Genomic DNA, 19,816 nt, shown 5'->3' on the forward strand with positions numbered 1-19,816 from the left:
ATAGCAATCTATTACGTGCCTTTTGCCGGACGCTGTGCGTGGGGCCCCCCGTATTTTGGGCCTCAGATCGCCTCTGCTTTCGGTACCCAGGGTCCCCGGCCCGAGGCCGGCAGGGGCCCGCAACCCGTCCGGCTCTGCCACCCCAGAATTGTATTTCTGTATTGCAAATGGGATGACATGTATTACTACAGTATATTGCAAGTAGGACTTATGTCGCAACTGGAATGAGATCCTATATCATTACAGTATATCGCAAGTGAGATTCAGAATATATTGCAAATGGGATAAGTCTATTTATGATTATATAAGCAAATTTTGACAAACACACACACACACATATATATATATATATATATATATATATATATATATATATATATATATATATATCAGTGGCGATTTCTGTAAGACTGCAAGGGAGGCTCAGCTTCCCCTAAAATGTCAAAAATTAAATGGTCAAATATGTACAGTTGTGTTAACATTTCATTGACTACAAATGCGTTAGAACACGTTCATCTTGAAGACGAGTTCATTCAGAATCAGCTACTTATCACAAATCGACTCGATTTTGTTAACTCATACATTCATGCATTTACCCGCAGACGCTGAGCGTCTCTTTGCTTCTATGGGGCTGCATGGGCGGGACTTCGAAACTTGCCGGTCATTGGATAAATGCCACGATTTTGTCCCGCCCCCGGACGCTGAGCGTCTCTGGGGGTGAATGAGCTGTGGGCGGGTCTGGACGCTGAGCTTCTGCAAGATGATTGGAGGATCAGTCGAAAGGCTGAATCCCGTTTTGATTGACAGCTGTCGCTGGGAGCTTCAGTACCATCGCGGATTTTGCGAGTGAAGTCGGAAGACAAACTGCAACCCATTTCAGGCCATTTTCTTGAAAACTAACAAAGGGGAGAATTTATACATTTATATATAAATAAATTGACAAATTTTATGATGTAAGCCGACAATGAGCTTCCCCTCTTTGAAAGACCAGCAGCCGCCACTATATTTTTTACCTATGAGCGAGGTAGGACTTCCAAATCTGCGTTCCTCTCTAAGTCTCCACCTCCCCAACCTATGGTGCAAGTTTGAAAAAGATCAGAGAAACAAAGAAAAAAATTGGACCAAAAAATCTCTTAAGGGTTTTGGTCATATTATACTGGTTTTGGACCAAATAAAAATAAAAATAAACTCATCCCATTTCCAGTATAATAAAGGCATGAAAAATATACAGCTTTTGGACAGTGAAAAGTCATCCCATTTGCAATATATTGAATACTTGAGTGGGGTCCCATAAGCAGCATACAGTAGTGAAGGCCCAAATGCTTATTTTTCACACTTCCCAAGGGTCTACAGACACGAAACACATACCAATGGATTCGTCTTGATGAGTAGATGTCATTTGACACCAGAAACGGCAGCTAATTCCGCTGGAAATTGCCGAAAATCGCCCCGTTTTTTATTATGTAATTAATTTTTTTACTAAATTAACATGTTTATCGGGCACTTTGTTGGACAAATTTGGTACCCATGCACTCGGGAGGACTCCTAGATTACGATTCAATCGAGTCCCGGTGTCAGTGTTTGACTGTTTATTCCCGCCAAGCCTATGAGGCCTTTGTTAGCAACCGAATGCTAATGACACTCGTTTTTCATACTTCCCGGTGATCAACATGCAAGATACACATATCAATAGATTTGTCTCGATGAGTAGATGCTGTTTGACACCAGCAGCTTGAGCTAACGTTTTTATAACGTTTAGCTACTAAATTAACATGTTTATTGGGCACTTAGGTAGACAAATTTGGTATGGTTACACTCGGGAAAACTCGTAGTTTGTAATGCAAACAAGTTTTGTTGTCCTAGAGGTTCTGGAACCTTTAGAAATGGTTCAAAGTCAGGCAAAAGAAACACAGGAAGGCCTTAAAAATGTTCAAGTAGACCTAGGGCTTCCAGATTTTTCACACTGCTTCTAGAGGTGTCCACAGCCCACACATTCGAGTTTTGAGTCGATCGGACCTTTCAAAGCAGTGTTACGTAGAGCGTGTAAGAATCTGAATGGGAATAAATTGGGATTTGGACGTGTCCAAACGGGGTAGCAAGGTCCGATGGGTCCGAAATTTTGGCGACATTGTCGACATAGGCTCCAGATAAACATACTCAAATTTGGAAGCGTTCGGGCATTCCGAAGTATTTTTTATTGGGGCAACGATTCGAGCAAAATCCATGCAGACTTGCACCTTGGCCTTATGCCTTTCTCAGTGAAGGAGGAGAAATACTGAAAGGCCTTAAAAATCTTCATGTGGACCTAGAGCTTTCAGATTTTTCAGACTACTTCTAGAGGTGTTGACTGCCCACATAGTTGAGTTTTAAGTCAAACGGCCCAAGTGGTGTCCAAAAAGTTATTATGGGATTTGAATGGGAATATATTGGAATTGGAACGTGTCCAAACAGGCTCTAGAAAGGTCAGACGAGTCCGAAATTTCGGCTACATTGTCATCAGAGGCTCTAGATAAACATACTCAAATTTAGAACCGTTCAGGCATTCCAAAGTATTTTTTTTCTGGACAACGATTCGAGCAAAATCCATGCAGACTTGCCATGTTTTCTTAAGGTCAGCACTTAGAATTTCAAGTACTAAACTTTACTAAAGCCCCTGGGAGAACTGCAAATCCTTTTTAGGTGCTGGGTCAACCACGAAAGGTACTTCAGACAAAGATGACACTCAACGATACCCATTTTCAAAGGCTGCTTCTCAGATTAAAACTGAACACACATATAAAAAGAGTTGTTGCATCCGAAAAGATGTATTTACAAACACATGACAATCTTCTTCTTCTCCTGGGCCTTTTTCCCGCTCGGTTGCGGGGTCAGCTCTTCGGCGGATCATGATCCGCACATTGATTTGGCACAGTTTGACCCACTTTTGTTTTTCTTGTAGGAAGATTGTTTGTGCAGACGTTTAGACATGGCCTGTGCATCTCTATCTACCGTCCGCTTCTCTAAACATCTAAGGAATTCACACAAGAAAAACAAAAGTGGCCAACTGGCTGAAATAATTAACACAAAATAGACAGAACATTGTTTATTAGGGATGGAACATTTGATACCGAGGCTTTGAAGCTTGTTTCACTTTTGTAACACTCGACTCAGTGTATCGGAGCTTGTATTAAACCAGCAGGAATGTGCGGGACTGATTCAAAGCTTTGGTGCTTTTATCTCACTGACTATATAAGAGACAGTCAAACAGTGGCGGCTCCTGCCAAATCTCTCAGGGGGGGCAATTGTTGCGATGATGGCCAAGGTGACCTGTTGAATGGGTAAATTAATGCTTAAATAATTAACATCTTAAGTCATCTGTCAGTTTGCCCTCACAAATAACTTTGAACATGGAGAGAGACCAGCTTTACCATTAATCATAAAATGAAGTAAAGCCTTCACACTAACAATTTAATTCAGTCTTCATCAGCATTTTATTTTAGGTGCTAGCTGCTCCAACTAGAGTTGCCAACTTTCAGAACTGTGCAACCCAAAATATAACGGGTCATACACAGTTTTATTTAGGCTGTTTAACATTTATTATTTTCATTCTTTATAATAATAAATCAAAACCATATTTTAGGTAAAACAACATGCATAAAGAACATCATGTAAAAAATTTTCTCAATAGTGTAAACAACGTTTTTACATGATCCATCACACAGACATGCAGCCCTGTTCTGGACTGCGTTGCTTAGGGGGGCAGTGAGAAAAGTACTGACCCTGTTACTTTACTTTCGCCCTGCACACGGCGTTACTAAGACTAAAAGTGAACACTACTTACAATAATAACCGAACCCCTTTTAATTCCCGCGGTAGCAGCTGTTTTCTTCTGTTTCATACATATCACCCCGTCTCAGTCTAATCTGCAGCGTTTCTCTCCCATTGATAAAAATGCGGAACATCATCTTTAGTTTCCAAATAAGGAACGATTACGTGTGACGCAGGCACGTATGTGCGAGCCCCTCCGGAGATCATTCAAAATGCATTATAGCTCCTGTAATACGAAAAAAAGAGCTTTAACATGAGAGTCTATGAGAGCATTCTGGGGCGATTCTGCCCCTGCAGTCAAACTAGCGTTACCAACCGCCCCGTAAAATACAGAATCGTTCTTTATTTGGAGACTAAACGCCGCATTCAGTATTGAAATGATACAGGACAAGCTTCGTTCCGTATTTTTATCAATGGGAGACAAAGCGATATGTATTAACAGAAGGATACTGCTGCTATCGTGGGAATTAGAAAGTGTTCTTAGTAACGGTGTGTGTGAGCAGGTTTATCAGCATAACAACCTGTTTAATACACCGCTGTATGAGTAGCACAGTGGGCAGAGTGCGTTGTTTTGTCTAAAATATGGTTCTGACTTATTATTATAAAGAATTAAAATAATATATGTTAAACACCCTAAATAAAACATTTTGATAATGTTCTCATGACTGTGTAAGACACCTTATATTTTTTATAGGTGCAACCCTAACCACCCCCCTCCTCCCCCACTCAGCTCTTTTCAGCACAATCAGGAAAAGCTTCAAAAGCTTTAATGAGGCTTCATCTGCACATCACTATTGTTTAGTGTTACCATCACAAACTCTGTTCACTTCATCCTTGCAAAACAGTTTGATTGGCAGCAGGTAAGCAACGAGCACTTCCTGTGAATTGTACTTACCCTTTCCATCAGATCGGCCGTTTGTAAATTTGTTTCGGCATTGGTAAAAGTGTTTCAGCTCTTGTAAATTTGTTTTTGTTTTTGTAATTTTGTTTTCTAAATTGTTAATTTGTTTTGCAATTCTTAGCCACTGTAGTTTTGCCTCAGTAAATTAATCCACAATCGATTTGATGTATTACACATATTTTCTGTAACTAAAGTTTAATTTTAATAATTTTGCAGTTTTAAACATGCTAAAAAAAGAAATTCAACAGGGCAAAAAATAACACATACTAGGATATAAGACAGAGTGGGAGAATAGAGCAGTGTATGATCAAAAAATTCATATTAGGTCAAATCAGTCAAATTGTAGTGAAATTGAAATAAAACAAACAAATAGCTTTAGAAACCTTTCAGTGCTTGTGAAAGTAGCATTAGAGACACGTTAGGATAAAAAAATACATCTAAAACACCTGCAGCGGTGTAGGAGGAGGTGTAGGGTGAATAAAACATGAGAGTAAAATTGTGTTTAGGAATGTGTAATATATAAATGGACAACGCTTGTGTTTGTTGCTAGCTTTTGCAGGTGTGTGTGTGTGTGTGTGTGAGAGAGAGAGAGAGAGAGAGAGAGAGAGAGAGAGAGAGAGAGAGAGAGAGAAATGTAAGTAAAATGGTTGTCTCACCTGGACTGCTAGAGCCATTAATGTTTTGTTAAATCGGGTGTTAGTCATGAATGAGTGATTAACTAAATAAACAAATACATACATAAAAATTGAGTAAATAAGTTTTCAGATTCTTCTGTGCTGAACAATACTGACTTATAAAGTCTTTATAAGTGACATCTGTGTTAAAAATGTGTTTGTATATTTCACTGTATTGTGAGAAATGGGACGTTATAAGTCATATTCTGCTAAAGCATAACGTTTCATAAACATATTTCAAAGTCAGACACATCTTGGTTAAAGTGAAAGTGATCTTAGCTGTGTATCAATAAAAACCAAATAAGTGAAATAAGACATTGTATTTTAACTGTGTTAAAAAAGTTAAACGTTAAAAAGTGCATCTTTATAAAAGAGATGTATCAGATAAATAACTAAAATAGACTTGAATCTGTTTTGTAAGAGTTAGAAACATCAGTAGAATGTGAATGTTTGAGCCATGTGTTGTTTTAGAAATGTGTCAGTATATGTGAACTTAAAACTGACACGGGGATGTTCTGTAGATCTTACAGCACAAATATGTAGGAATAACTGAAATTAATGTTAGTGTATTAAATTATTCTTCTTATTATCACCATTATTATTCTAAATTGTTATGTTTACTTTTTTCTTACATTTGTTCTTTCAGCTACATGACAGTTAAGCACCCTGGACTCGACCTAGTCCTGCTTGGTAACTGTGTTTTACTTCGCACTAAACAGCCTATTTTTCTAGTAGAAAAGGAAGCTCACATCCGCTTATAAATACATGTGGAAAACACCAAGGCTTTGTTTGCTCTTTTCAGCCTGTGTCTACAAGAAGATCGGGTTTCCTCGGCATATTTTTACGTGTAATAAGATGTGAAATGTGCGCTGCGTCGCTTTACGCATCAGGAGCGGTGTGCTGTTTTAGCAGAACACAAGGAAACAGAGCATCGTTAGGTTCCCTTTGCGGGCTTTTACATGAACGAGAGAGCTTATGTTCGGCCGACGTGCACTTTATTACCTCGTATTTTATATCAGGACTTGTATTTTAATCACTATTTGCCATGAGAAAACACAAGTGCGCATGTGTCACGGAAGCACACAGACGCTGTCGAGCTGAGTCTACACAGTTCTCATGTGTGCTATAAAGCCCCGCCCCCTCTCGTAAGAGGTAGAAATCTCTGTACAACAGAGCACAGCGCTTCACTCGCTCTTTCTTAGCGCCGTTTTAGCTCAAACAACGATGGTAGAAGAAGCTCCAGCACCGGCCAGCTCGGCCCCCGCCAAGGCTCCTAAAAAGAAGACCGCGGCCAAACCCAAGAAAGCGGGTCCCAGCGTCGGCGAGCTGATCGTCAAAGCTGTTTCCGCTTCCAAGGAGAGGAGCGGCGTGTCCCTGGCCGCCCTGAAGAAAGCTCTGTCTGCAGGTGGATACGACGTGGAGAAGAACAACTCCCGCGTCAAACTCGCCGTCAAAAGCCTGGTGACCAAGGACATCCTGGTGCAGACCAAGGGCACCGGCGCCTCAGGCTCTTTCAAGCTCAACAAGAAGCAGACCGAGGTGAAGAAACCCGCGGTCAAAAAAGCCGCCGCTCCTAAAGTGAAAAAGGCCGCAAAGAAACCCGCCGCTGCAAAGAAGCCCAAGAAGGTAACAGCCAAGAAGCCCGCAGCTAAGAAGTCCCCCAAGAAGGTCAAGAAACCCGCTGCTGCCGCTAAGAAAGCCACCAAGAGCCCCAAGAAGGCTAAGAAGCCGGCGACCCCCAAGAAGGCAGCCAAGAGTCCTAAAAAAGCCAAGGTAGCCAAACCCAAGACCGCTAAACCCAAAGCGGCCAAGGCCAAAAAAGCTGCCCCCAAGAAGAAGTAAACTTGTTCCTGTTTTCTTATCTTCATTTTCTTAAAACGGCTCTTTTAAGAGCCACCTATATCTTCCCATAAAGAGTCGCGTTTCCTAAACACATATATACATATAAGCATGCATGCGAACTGTTCATACATGCAGCCATTCATACATACATATTTTGTGGAGAGTGATAAGCAAGGAGTTAAAAACACTAAGTATAACTGGTCCTGTTTTATGTATAATAATGATTTTGTCACACATCCCCATAAAACTGTGCGTATAAATGTGTATATGTATGTGCACTCACGTATATGAGCTCCTTACATAATGTAATTGTTAGTGTAAATGTTATTGTGACATAATATAATGTAATTGTTGCTTAAGAGAAGCTTTTCTGTATCATACATTACACGGGCGGAAGAACGGAGGAGAAGAGAGGGGGGGCAATATGTGAGGGGGCGTGTATGTGTTTCCCTGAGACATGACGGCGCGTTTATGATTGGCTCAGCTGTGCCTTCGCTCTAAGCCAATAGGAGAGAGGCCAGTTTTCCTATATCATACAGCTTCGAGCCTTCCCCCAGTTTACTTCAGTTTTGTTCCTCGAACGCATCTGATCATCAAAATGAGTGGACGAGGGAAGACCGGTGGTAAGGCTAGAGCTAAGGCCAAGACTCGTTCATCTCGTGCCGGACTTCAGTTCCCCGTGGGCCGTGTTCACAGATTGCTACGTAAGGGTAATTACGCCGAGCGTGTGGGAGCTGGAGCTCCTGTCTACTTGGCTGCCGTGCTGGAGTATCTGACCGCTGAGATCCTCGAGTTGGCTGGTAACGCCGCCAGAGATAACAAGAAGTCTCGTATCATCCCTCGTCATCTGCAGTTGGCCGTGCGTAACGACGAGGAGCTGAACAGACTGCTTGGAGGTGTAACCATCGCTCAGGGCGGTGTGCTGCCTAACATCCAGGCTGTTCTGTTGCCCAAGAAGACCGAGAAACCATCCAAGGCCAAGTAAAGTCGCTCTCGTGTTATAACCAAAAGGCTCTTTTAAGAGCCACCCATTTCCACAGAAAAAGTGCAATTTCTTCAGCTAATGTGTAAACAAAACAAATGTAATATCGTTTCATAGACTCACACGGCATAAAACACGTGATTTATCACGTTAAAATTAACAAATCAATATGTACGATTTATTTTTTCCCTATCTATCTTATCTTTACATATATCCCTATATATGTATACATTAGCCAAGTTATAGGTCACTTGCAGTAACAAAACCAACAATATAGACGATTAAAAGTGGTGCAACAAACGTGTTTGTGTAATACACATGAAACAAAAATAATAATAATGCTAATAATAACTAACAACAAGCAAAATGAACGAAATATTCAATAATATATTTTTTAAAAAGGTATATGCTTTAAATGCGATTGTAAGCTGTGTTCTAAAAGCACAAAGAAAGAAAGGAAAGTATTATAAATCCCGCCAACAGCATAGAGGAAATATTATGTTTTTTGAAACGAGGCAGCGGCAGAACGCCGACCAGTAAGCGACATTTAACGTAAGCACGATCGTCCAATGAGAAAAGAGCGTAATCAAGACGCCCAATGAGCGCGGAGCGGCTCTGGTACTTAAATAGAGCGTGTTGGGCGAGCTAACATATTCTGTCCTACAGTTCGTGAAGTGCGGAGTTCCAGACGCGATGGCAAGAACCAAGCAGACCGCTCGTAAATCCACCGGTGGTAAAGCGCCGAGGAAGCAGCTCGCCACTAAGGCTGCCCGCAAGAGCGCCCCGGCTACTGGCGGTGTGAAGAAACCTCACCGTTACAGGCCAGGTACCGTGGCTCTGCGTGAAATCCGCCGTTATCAGAAGTCCACTGAGCTGCTCATCCGCAAGCTGCCCTTCCAGCGCCTGGTTAGAGAGATCGCTCAGGACTTTAAGACCGATCTGCGCTTCCAGAGTTCTGCCGTCATGGCTCTGCAGGAGGCCAGTGAGGCTTACCTGGTCGGTCTGTTCGAGGACACCAACCTGTGCGCCATCCATGCCAAGAGGGTGACCATCATGCCTAAGGACATCCAGCTGGCCCGCCGTATTCGCGGAGAGCGTGCTTAAACGAACCCACTCCATCCAGTTATCCCCAAAGGCTCTTTTAAGAGCCACTTACATGCTTCCACTGAAATGGGCACTTTTCATAACATTTTTTTATTTATTTTTTATTCCATCGTGTGTGCGTGTTCCGAGTTATAATTTAGTTATATTTATCAGTTATAAATATTAGGAAAAACTGTTTAATATGTTTTGGTGTGTGTAGAGATGTACTTTACATGTTCTTACAACAATTATAAACAAGGTTACATAAGTACAGCTGATTAAAGATTGACAGGTGTCTTATAACACATGATTAATAATGTTTATAGTGGTGTATGTTTATGGGGTTCTATAAAGCATATAGAATATTATATTATATTTTATGTAATATAAAAAATTGTTAGGAGGATTTAGTGGCGTTGGTGTTGCACGGTGTACACAGTCTGTATTTTACACAGAGATCGTATTAACTGATTGTAGTGTAATCTACAGTATGGCTGTACATTGGTAGAATGCAAACACGCTGGATGAAGGCATAAGGAATGAGCAGAATATTGAATGTAGGGCAGTGGTAGCTCAGTGGTTAAGGCACTGGACTAGTAAACAGAAGGTTGCCGGTTCAAGTTGCCACTGTTGGGTCCCTGAGCAAGGCCCTTAACCCTCAATTGCTCATCGTGTTCAGCTCATTGTGTAAGTCGCTTTGGAAAAAAGCGCATGCTGAAAATGTAAATGAATGTTAACCATAAGACTGGTTATTGTAATAATGGTAATAAAACAACCGTATTCACAATTATGCCTTTTCTAATTTGGTAATTCATGTGTTTCAGTCGCCACTGTGTGTGTGTGTGTGTGTAACTTTAACCTTTGCCCCCTGAGTCCCGCAGCACCGACTCCCATTTCTGACGGGTTTTTGTCTCCGTTTGCAGGTTCTCCGGCTGGTACTCACACTCAGGCTGGAACTCATTGTTCTCGCTACCTGATCTGAAGGCATGAGGACCCAGGTGTGGTTCATCACCTCCAGGTGCGCCTTGTGTTCCTAGGCAGCACAGATGATATCTGTTGAGCTCAATTTAAGCCCAACCTCCTTCTAACCCAAACTAATATAACCCCATGTTTCACTTCAGTAAAAAAATAGACGCCCATGGCAGTTTTTATCTATTGCACTCACAGTTCTATTCGCGAACACATTACGGTGAAGCTGGATACACTCACACACACCTAAATCATAACTCATGTGAACTGAGAGGGAAATAAAAAAAAACCAGTCCAACCCCCCCATAAAAAAATAAAAGAAATAAATTAATTAATTAATTTGAGTTCACATACACTGACACATTTCTAAAACAACACATGGCTCCTACACTTACACAACAGATTCAAATCTATTTTTTTTTTTTTATAATTCTTTTTAAAACTCAGAAATAGCTTTAACACAGCTAACACTGAAACATAAAATATCTTCTTTCACTTATTTGGATTTTATTGATACACAGCTTTGACCACTTTCACTTTAATCAAGATGTGTCTGACTTTGAAATATGTTTATGAAACGTTATGCTTTAGCAGAATATGACTTATAACGTCCCATTTCTCACAATACAGTGAAATATACAAACACATTTTTAACACAGATGTCACTTATAAAGACTTTAATCAGTATTGTTCAGCACAGACAAATCCAAACACTGCTTTACACATTTTTTATGTGTTTAATGTATTCATTGTTTATGTATTTTTTTAGTTATTCACTCATTTATGACCCTAACACCCACTTTAACAAAACATCTATGGCTCTAGCAGTCCAGGTGACACATATTCAGGGCCAGCTGTAGCCTAGTGGTTAAGGTACTAGGCCAGTGACCAGAGGGTCACTGGTTCAAGCCCCACCACTGCTAGGTTATCACTGTTGGGCCCTTGAGCAAGGCTCTTAACCCTCAACTGCTCAGACTGTACACTGTAATATTAGTCGCTTTGGATAAAGGCGTCTGCTGAAAATGTAAATATTCACCTATTTTACTTTTTTCTTAAACTCTCTCTCTCTCTCTCTCTCTCTCACACACACACACACACACACATCCGCAAAAGCTAGCAACAAACACTGGTGTTGTCCATTTATATATTACACATTCCAACACAATTTTACCCTCATGTTTTATTTACCCTACACCTCCTCCTACACTGCTGCAATTGTTTTAGATCTTTGTTTTTATCATAACGTGTCTCTAATGCTACTTTTACAAGCACTGAAAGGTTTTTAAAGCTATTTGTTTGTTTCAAATTCAATATTCACTACAACTGTACTGATTTGAACTAAAATGAATTTTTGATTATACACTGCTGTATTCTCCCACACTGTCTTTCCATATTCCTAATATGTTTTTTTTTTGGCTACACTGTCATGTCTCTAATGGCTGTTTGTCCCACCTAATTGTACAATTTTTAAAAAAATGCGACAAACATGGCGATTATAGTAAATTGTAATAGGGTTTAGGATTGTTTCTTTGTTTGTCTTTCTTTGTTCTGGCACAACATGTTTAAAAAAAAATTCTTAACATTAAACATTAGTTACATATTAGTTCTTTTATATTCGGTTTTTAAAACATGTATCGACCTCAGATTAAGCGTGAACAGACAACAAAGAACAGATTCTAGTGAATGGGGCAGAAGGGGGCGTGGAACGGTATGTTCTCTGTCCAATAGAAACCCAGGACCTTGGACCAATCAGAGTTACGTGTTCCAACTTGGCTTACTCAGCATGCAGGGTTAATAAAGCGGGCGTGTAGAGCGTCTACATTCACTTGCAGTTTGTTCTAGAGGAAACAGCAGTATCATGCCTGAACCAGCGAAGGCCGCGCCCAAAAAGGGCTCCAAGAAAACCGTCACCAAGACCGCCGGCAAAGGAGGCAAGAAGCGCAGAAAGTCCAGGAAGGAGAGCTACGCTATCTACGTGTACAAGGTCCTGAAACAGGTCCACCCTGATACCGGGATCTTCTCCAAGGCTATGGGCATCATGAACTCCTTCGTCAACGACATTTTCGAGCGTATCGCTGGTGAGTCCTCTCGTCTGGCTCACTACAACAAGCGCTCCACCATTACCTCCAGGGAGATCCAGACCGCCGTGCGCCTGCTGCTTCCCGGTGAGCTGTCCAAGCACGCCGTGTCCGAGGGTACCAAGGCCGTCACCAAGTACACCAGCTCCAAGTAAAGCGCCTTAGTCGCTCTGGCAAACCAACGGCTCTTCTAAGAGCCACCCATCTTATCAAGTTAAGAGAATTTTCCTCTTTTTAAATATTAGATCTGAATATGTCATACACACTTTATCTAGATAGCCTCACATGTTTATAATACTTGATTTTTATTTATTTATTAATATATTACTATTTTTGGTCACTGTTGTTTTTCACGATTTGTCCACGACTGTCACTATGTGGTGAGTTTAGGAGCTTACACACAATAAAATATCACTACTCTTAAAAAAGATATTATAATACACTCAGAGCCGTAGAGAGAGAGTTGCTACACTCCTTGATCTCGCCAAACAAACCCGGTGCTGTTAAAAAAAATAAAAAAACGATAACTAACTGTAACTGTATTAGGCGTTTACAAATCTAACAAGAACGTACTAAAATTATAGATAGAATAAACTTCGTTTTCGTGTTCATCATTTTATTCATGAGCATTGTGAACTGATATGAAATCGATGTTTTCCACTCGAGCAGTTTTAGGTGAGCTGCCGGCACCGTACGGTACCTCATGCGGTCTTTCCCAATCCGCTCCCTCCTCACTAACACTCCACTACAGAGGGACCCTCCACGTGAACGCGCAAACGGAGGGGGAGTGGAGAGGGGGAGTGAGTAGGGAGCGGATTGAGATTGGGGGGATTTGGCTCCCGGACGGCACTTCATGTTTACATTCCGTTTCTGCTCACCACGCTAGCCTGCAAAATGACCACAGCAAAAGTTAAGTTGATGTTCTCAGATTGAGCTCCCTGATGTGTGTCTCATGAATTAGTTTATATTATTATTAGGGCTGTCGTTAATCGCGGTAATTAAAGCGTTACAATTTTTAATCGCGATAAAAAAAAAAAAATCGAGATTAAAAAATTTTTAATCAAACTATTTTTATTGAGCTGTTTGTGTCACGTAAATTTGCGTCTCTGTGGTAATTTTTGTTTCTTAAAAGTACATGAAGCAGAACTCTGATGAACAGAACTTCTGATAGCTTCCCTACACACTCGCTCCCTGCGCACTATAGTACACTTAACATTCTTAAAGGGCCAGACACTAGATGTGTAATTCACATTACATGACAGGTGAGAGGAAACATTTTTAAGGAAAAATAGTTCTTGTGTGAATTACAAGGGCAGGAAAAACTACAGCAGATACAGAAGGTGCACCGGGGCCCATGGCAGGGGGGCCTCCACAACATTAACCTCTCACCTCACTACCATTGGCTGCACTCGCCAGGTCCTTATTATTATATTACAATATTTTTGTTAAGTAAAATTAAAATAACTAAAACTGTGCAGTAAAAATACCAGAGGCAGAAATTTGGACTTGAAGTGTAATTTCTGAGTGACTTTTAATTCATTCTGATCAGCTTTCAGCATATGCAATTTGTTGAGGTGGCCAAACTTTTTTTTTTGCACTGGGGCCCATGAGCTCCTAGTTACACCACTGGTGTTGCATCTAGAAATAATTTATATTATGAGCGCCTGTTTTCAGTGGCAGGGTTATGGACAGGTAAAGATCCTCACTTTGACCAGTTCATGTGAACAGACTTATTTTAAATAACTGGCTGAAAGATGGTAACTGTCAACAACTACATTTCAGCAGCAGTATTATACACATTTTGCACTTACGGCTGATATCTTGTGGACTGTTACAGTTTTTGTGGACAGTTGGTTGTTCAACAGTATTTGAAAAACATTTTTAAATGGTATCTTTTGTTGAGTTTTTATTACACAATACTTACTCTGACCTTTTTGAATCCTGCACTTGAAAAATGACCCAAAGTATAAAAAAAAACTAATACTAGAACTAATAAAAACTAAACTAAAACTAAGCATTAAAAAAATAATAAAAACTAAAAAGAACTAGCAAACCCACTACAAAAACTTATTAAAACTAACTAAATTAGAGAGAAAAAAGTCACAACGAAATAAAACTAAACTATTATGAAAAATCCAAAACTATTATAACCTTGATTCCTACATGTAATACATTAATGAATTCATTGTGAATATGCACAAGTTCATTTTGTCTAATGTAAGTGCTGGAGAAGGTACAGAATGTAGTCGAGTTAAAGTAGAGATATCCAAGGTAAAATATGACTCCAGTAAAATAAGTAAAAAAAAAACAAAAAAAAAACATTACAACGGTTCTCTACGGGAGTGTCACCACTCTGTTCTCTCTACCGCTCTGGATACACTTAAAATATCGTCTCGTTATTATTGTTAGGATTGAAGTTTTGTTTAAGCTGAGAGTGTAATGGTCAACTATTATCATTAAACAGCATTAAGTGGCTTCATTTATATGCATTCTGACACACACACACACACACACACACACAATTCAACAGGGCTTCTATGCAACCCTAAACCCTATTACAAAGTACTATAATCACCATATTTGTCGCATTTTTTAATATTGTACACTTAGGTGGGACAGATAGCCATTAGAGACATGACAATGTAGCCCAAAAAATAACCCATACTAGGATATGAGACAGAGTGGGAGAATAGAGCAGTGAATGATCAAAAATTCATATTAGGTAAAAGTAGTGAAATTGTAGTGAAATTGAAATAAAACAATCAAATAGCTTTAGAAACCTTTCAGTGCTTGTGAAAGTAGCATTAGAGACACGTTAGGATAAAAAAATATACATCTAAAACACCTGCAGTGGTGTAGGAGGAGGTGTAGGGTGAATAAAACATGAAGGTAAAATTGTGTTTAGGAATGTGTAATATATAAATGGACAACGCTTGTGCTTGTTGCTAGCTTTTGCAGGTGTGTGTGTGAGAGAGAGAGAGTAAAAAATTTAAGTAAAATAGGTGGATATGTCTCACCTGGACTGCTAGAGTCATTAATGTTATGTTAAATTGGGTGTTAGGGTCATGAATGAGTGATTAACTAAATAAACAATGAATACATTAAACAAATAAATACATAAAAATTGAGTAAATACGTTTTCAGATTCTTCTGTGCTGAACAATACTGACTTATAAAGTCTTTATATGTGACATCTGTGTTAAAAATGTGTTTGTATATTTCACTATATTGTGAGAAATGGGACGTTATAAGTCATATTCTGCTAAAGCATAACGTTTCATAAACATATTTCAAAGTCAGACTCATCTTGGTTAAAGTGAAAGTGATCTTAGCTGTGTATCAATAAAAGCCAAATAAGTGAAATAAGACATTTTATGTGTCGGTGTTAGCTGTGTTAAAGCCATTTCTGAGTTAAACATTAAAAAGTGCATCTTTATAAAAGAGATTTATCAGATAAATAACTAAAATAGACTTGAATCTGTTTTGTGAGTGTTAGAAAGATCAGTAGAATGTGAATGTTGGAGCCATGTGTTGTTTTAGAAATGTGTCAGTATATGTGAACTTAAAACTGATACGGTGATGTTCTGTAGATCTTACAGCACAAATATGTAGAACTAACTGAAATGAATGTTAGTTTATTAAAATATTCTTCTTATTATCATTATTATTATAAATTGTTATGTTTATATTTTTCTTCCATTTCTGCTACATGACAGTTAAGCACCCTGGACTCGATCTAGTCCTGCTTGGTAGCTGTGTTTTACTTCGCACTAAACAGAGTAACAGAACAAAAACATGCCAGTAAAGAAGAGGGAGCAGTAAATTGCAGTAAATTGCAGCTTGCAAAAAAAAAGGAATAATAATCAGTAATTATTATTCAGAATAATGTATCACTATCAATAATAAAACACTATTCTAGGTACTCAACACAGGGTACTTAGAGGCATCTTAGGACAGACATATTGTAAAATATTAACTGTAAATAATCATAATTACTCATAATAATCCATTTGTTTTTAATATTATAGTTGTTGTCGTAATAATAGTATTATTGGTGATGGTAGTAGTAGTAGTAGTAACATAATATAACTAGTTACTTATAATGTTATGGAAAACCAATAGACAATTAGTGAGCGTGGCTCCCATCTGGTGGCCAAAATGTGACAACACACAAACAACATGTCATGTAGCTGTTACGTTCATACATTTACATTTTCAGCATTTAGCAGACGCTTTTATCCAAAGCGACTTACAGTACTGTGACAGTATACAATCTAAGCAATCGAGGGTTAAGGGCCTTGCTCAAGGGCCCAACAGTGGCAACCTGGCAGTGGTGGGGCTTGAACCGGCAACCTTCTGATTACTGGTCCAGTACCTTAACCACTAGGCTACAACTGCCCTACAACTGTATATGTGTTTTCTTTTATGTATGTATTTTTTTATGTATTTGTGTGTGTGTGTGTGTGTATAAATACATTTTACTCAAACACACACATATACTACTAAGAAACAACAGTGCTGTAAGAACTGGTGACAAACATACACAATACACAACACAGAATTGCAGGACTGCAGTCTGAGTCCAACACTGTTTAATATCTACATAAATGATTCTCTATGCAGCTGCACCTAGACCTGTTGGAGCAGTACAGCCAGAACTTGGCCCTAGCAGTACATCTGAAGAAAACAAACCTAGATGTCAGGAACACATGGCACCAGTTTACCATGGTCAGCACTGCTCTGGAGCACACAATGTAGTACACTTACCTTGTTACCTTGATTTTAGTCCTAAGGAAAACACCGACCATTTGGCAATATTGTTTCCTACTGTCATGCTTATAGAGCTACTCAAATCTGAATCTACATACTACACAAACAACAGCGGTCAGAAACAGAGCATCATGTTAGGAGAGGAGAAGGAGAGGAGAAGGAGAGGAGAAGGAGAGCAGCACTGAAACAGCACAGTATGTATCTGCCTCCAACAATCTGAGAGACACGGACTGATACACCCGAACAGAGGAACAGTCTGAATTAACCCACAAAGAGAAAATGTTCCATATATACATGTTTTATTTTGTATATTCATAGTTTTTTTAATGCTTTGGCAATACTTTTAGTACTACAACAGTCACGCTAATAAAGCTCTTTGATTAAAATAGAAAGAGAAAAAACAGATACAGAGATAAAGATTTTTTTTTTTTTTTTATTGTTGTATGGTTATTTATAATTAATATATATATGTATATATTACTATTAGTAGTAGTGGGTTTTTTTTCTCTGTTGTATTTGTTCTTGTTTTAGGCCAGCAATCCTGTGATTTTTTTTAATTTTTGCTCTTCTTCTTCTTCTTCTGTTATTATGACCATCATCATCATCATCATTAAACATGGACATATAGTCCAATGACAATTTGTCACACATGAGGCACAAGAAAACAGATAGTTTAATATCTGCAAATGATACGTAAAGACTAAAAGCCATCAGTATAAGCTGCGCGGCATTGTGTCTAAATAAAACAATTGAACAACGCTTGCTCAGAATGCATATAAATGGGGCCACATAATGCTGTTTAATGATAATAGTTGACCATTACACTGTCAGCTTAATTTCATGACAAATCTTTAGTTATTTAATCCGCAACAGAACATAAAATTAAATAAGGAATATTTAAGCACCACTTTTCAGTTTAAGCACCACAAACATGACATGAGGTAATATTTGTGATGGTTATCCTGATGACCTGTATGAATCTCATGAATAATTGATGACACTTGTACCTTAATTACTAAAATAATTAATATATTGCTCCTGCAGTAAGGCATACATTAGCAGTGGTGGACAGTAACTAAGTAAATGTAACTAGTTGGGTGAGTTTTTACTTTAACTCAACCACATTTGGTAGTCAAATGTTTTACTTTTTTCTCCACTACATTCTGAACAATCTGTGGTTCCTTTTGGTTTATGTGTGAATAAAAACGTAACATTGTCAAAATAAAGGAAGCGTGAAGCGATCACACCAATCAGTGTTTTGTTCTTATGATAATTTTAATAAACATTAGTGTCAGATTAATGAATGACACTCGAGTCTTTTCACCTAAAATGAGTTGATTCATCAAGAGTCTTGTTACAGAAATGATAATAAAACATTAGAGCCATAATAAATCATGTTACTTTTACTTTCATACATTTGAAGGTATATACTAGTACTTTTACTCAATTGGAGGTAAAGAGTATTTTTTAATTAGTTCATGTATTACATGTAGGAATCGATTATTAATCACTCATGAAATAAGAGATTAATTAATACTATTTCCTGTACCTGCACTATAATGTTGCTGGTACAGTAGTGTGTTTATGAATGTGTTCATTCAGTGCAGGTAAACCTTATGAATCCAGCCACATGGCTTAGTGTTTAACCAAAATTATTATTATTATGAATCCTCAGGAAAGTGAAGGGAGGTTAGTTTATGCAAAAAAACAACTCCTATGCAAAAAAAACCTCTTTAATCTCTGTACTGTATATTGTCTCTACTACTTAATGTCAAGGGGCACATGAACCACGTGACCGCGAGGCGGAGAGATCAAGGAGTCTCTCTCTACAGCTCTGAGTGTCATACTATCTTAGTACAGTGAGATTTGATTCTGCGTGTTATTCTAAACTCACCACATAGTGGCAGTCAGGGCCCAAAAACAGTAATATATTAATAAATAAATAAAAGATGATAAGGTATTACAAACATGGAAAGCTACCGAAATGCAGTGTGAATAATATATTCGAATATAATACTTAAAAAAAGAGGAAAATTCTCTTAACTTGATAAGATGGGTGGCTCTTAAAAGAACCGTTGGTTTGCCAGAGCGACTAAGGCGCTTTACTTGGAGCTGGTGTACTTGGTGACGGCCTTGGTACCCTCGGACACGGCGTGCTTGGCCAGCTCACCGGGAAGCAGCAGGCGCACGGCGGTCTGGATCTCCCTGGAGGTAATGGTGGAGCGCTTGTTGTAGTGAGCCAGACGAGAGGACTCACCAGCGATACGCTCGAAAATGTCGTTGACGAAGGAGTTCATGATGCCCATAGCCTTGGAGGAGATCCCGGTATCAGGGTGGACCTGTTTCATGACCTTGTACACGTAGATAGCGTAGCTCTCCTTCCTGGACTATATATATATACAGTATATATATATCTGATACATCTCTTTTATAAAGATGCACTTTTTAATGTTTAACTTAGAAATGGCTTTAACACAGCTAACACTGAAACATAAAATGTCTTATTTCACTTATTTGGCTTTTATTGATACACAGCTAAGACCACTTTCACTTTAACCAAGATGTGTCTGACTTTGAAATATGTTTATGAAACGTTATGCTTTAGCAGAATATGACTTATAACTTCCCATTTCTCACAATACAGTGGAATATACAAACACATTTTTAACACAGATGTCACTTATAAAGACTTTATAAGTCAGTATTGTTC

General features: G+C 39.0%; 3 protein-coding genes and 1 long non-coding RNA gene across 4 annotated transcripts; all 4 read left to right on the forward strand.

Moving 5' to 3' along the window:
• The first annotated feature begins 6,565 nt into the window (after positions 1-6,565).
• On the forward strand, positions 6,566-7,258 carry LOC134328837 (histone H1-like). Its single transcript, XM_063010068.1, has one exon. It carries the CDS (start codon positions 6,607-6,609, stop codon positions 7,222-7,224), a length of 618 nt encoding a protein of 205 aa, XP_062866138.1. The 5' UTR covers positions 6,566-6,606; the 3' UTR covers positions 7,225-7,258.
• Positions 7,259-7,822: 564 nt separating this feature from the next.
• LOC134328987 (histone H2A-like) lies at positions 7,823-8,211 on the forward strand. The gene has a single exon (XM_063010224.1). It carries the CDS (start codon positions 7,823-7,825, stop codon positions 8,207-8,209), a length of 387 nt encoding a protein of 128 aa, XP_062866294.1. The 3' UTR covers positions 8,210-8,211.
• A 688-nt stretch (positions 8,212-8,899) lies between these two features.
• LOC134328925 (histone H3) lies at positions 8,900-9,310 on the forward strand. Its single transcript, XM_063010167.1, has one exon. It carries the CDS (start codon positions 8,900-8,902, stop codon positions 9,308-9,310), a length of 411 nt encoding a protein of 136 aa, XP_062866237.1.
• A 2,869-nt stretch (positions 9,311-12,179) lies between these two features.
• On the forward strand, positions 12,180-18,335 carry LOC134329150 (uncharacterized). Its single transcript, XR_010014805.1, has 3 exons — positions 12,180-12,549; positions 16,960-17,090; positions 17,179-18,335. It is a non-coding gene; the product is annotated as an uncharacterized LOC134329150 (long non-coding RNA).
• Positions 18,336-19,816: the final 1,481 nt, after the last annotated feature.

Source organism: Trichomycterus rosablanca, chromosome 15, assembly GCF_030014385.1.
Source record: "Trichomycterus rosablanca isolate fTriRos1 chromosome 15, fTriRos1.hap1, whole genome shotgun sequence".
Classification (NCBI taxonomy): Eukaryota; Metazoa; Chordata; class Actinopteri; order Siluriformes; family Trichomycteridae; genus Trichomycterus; species Trichomycterus rosablanca.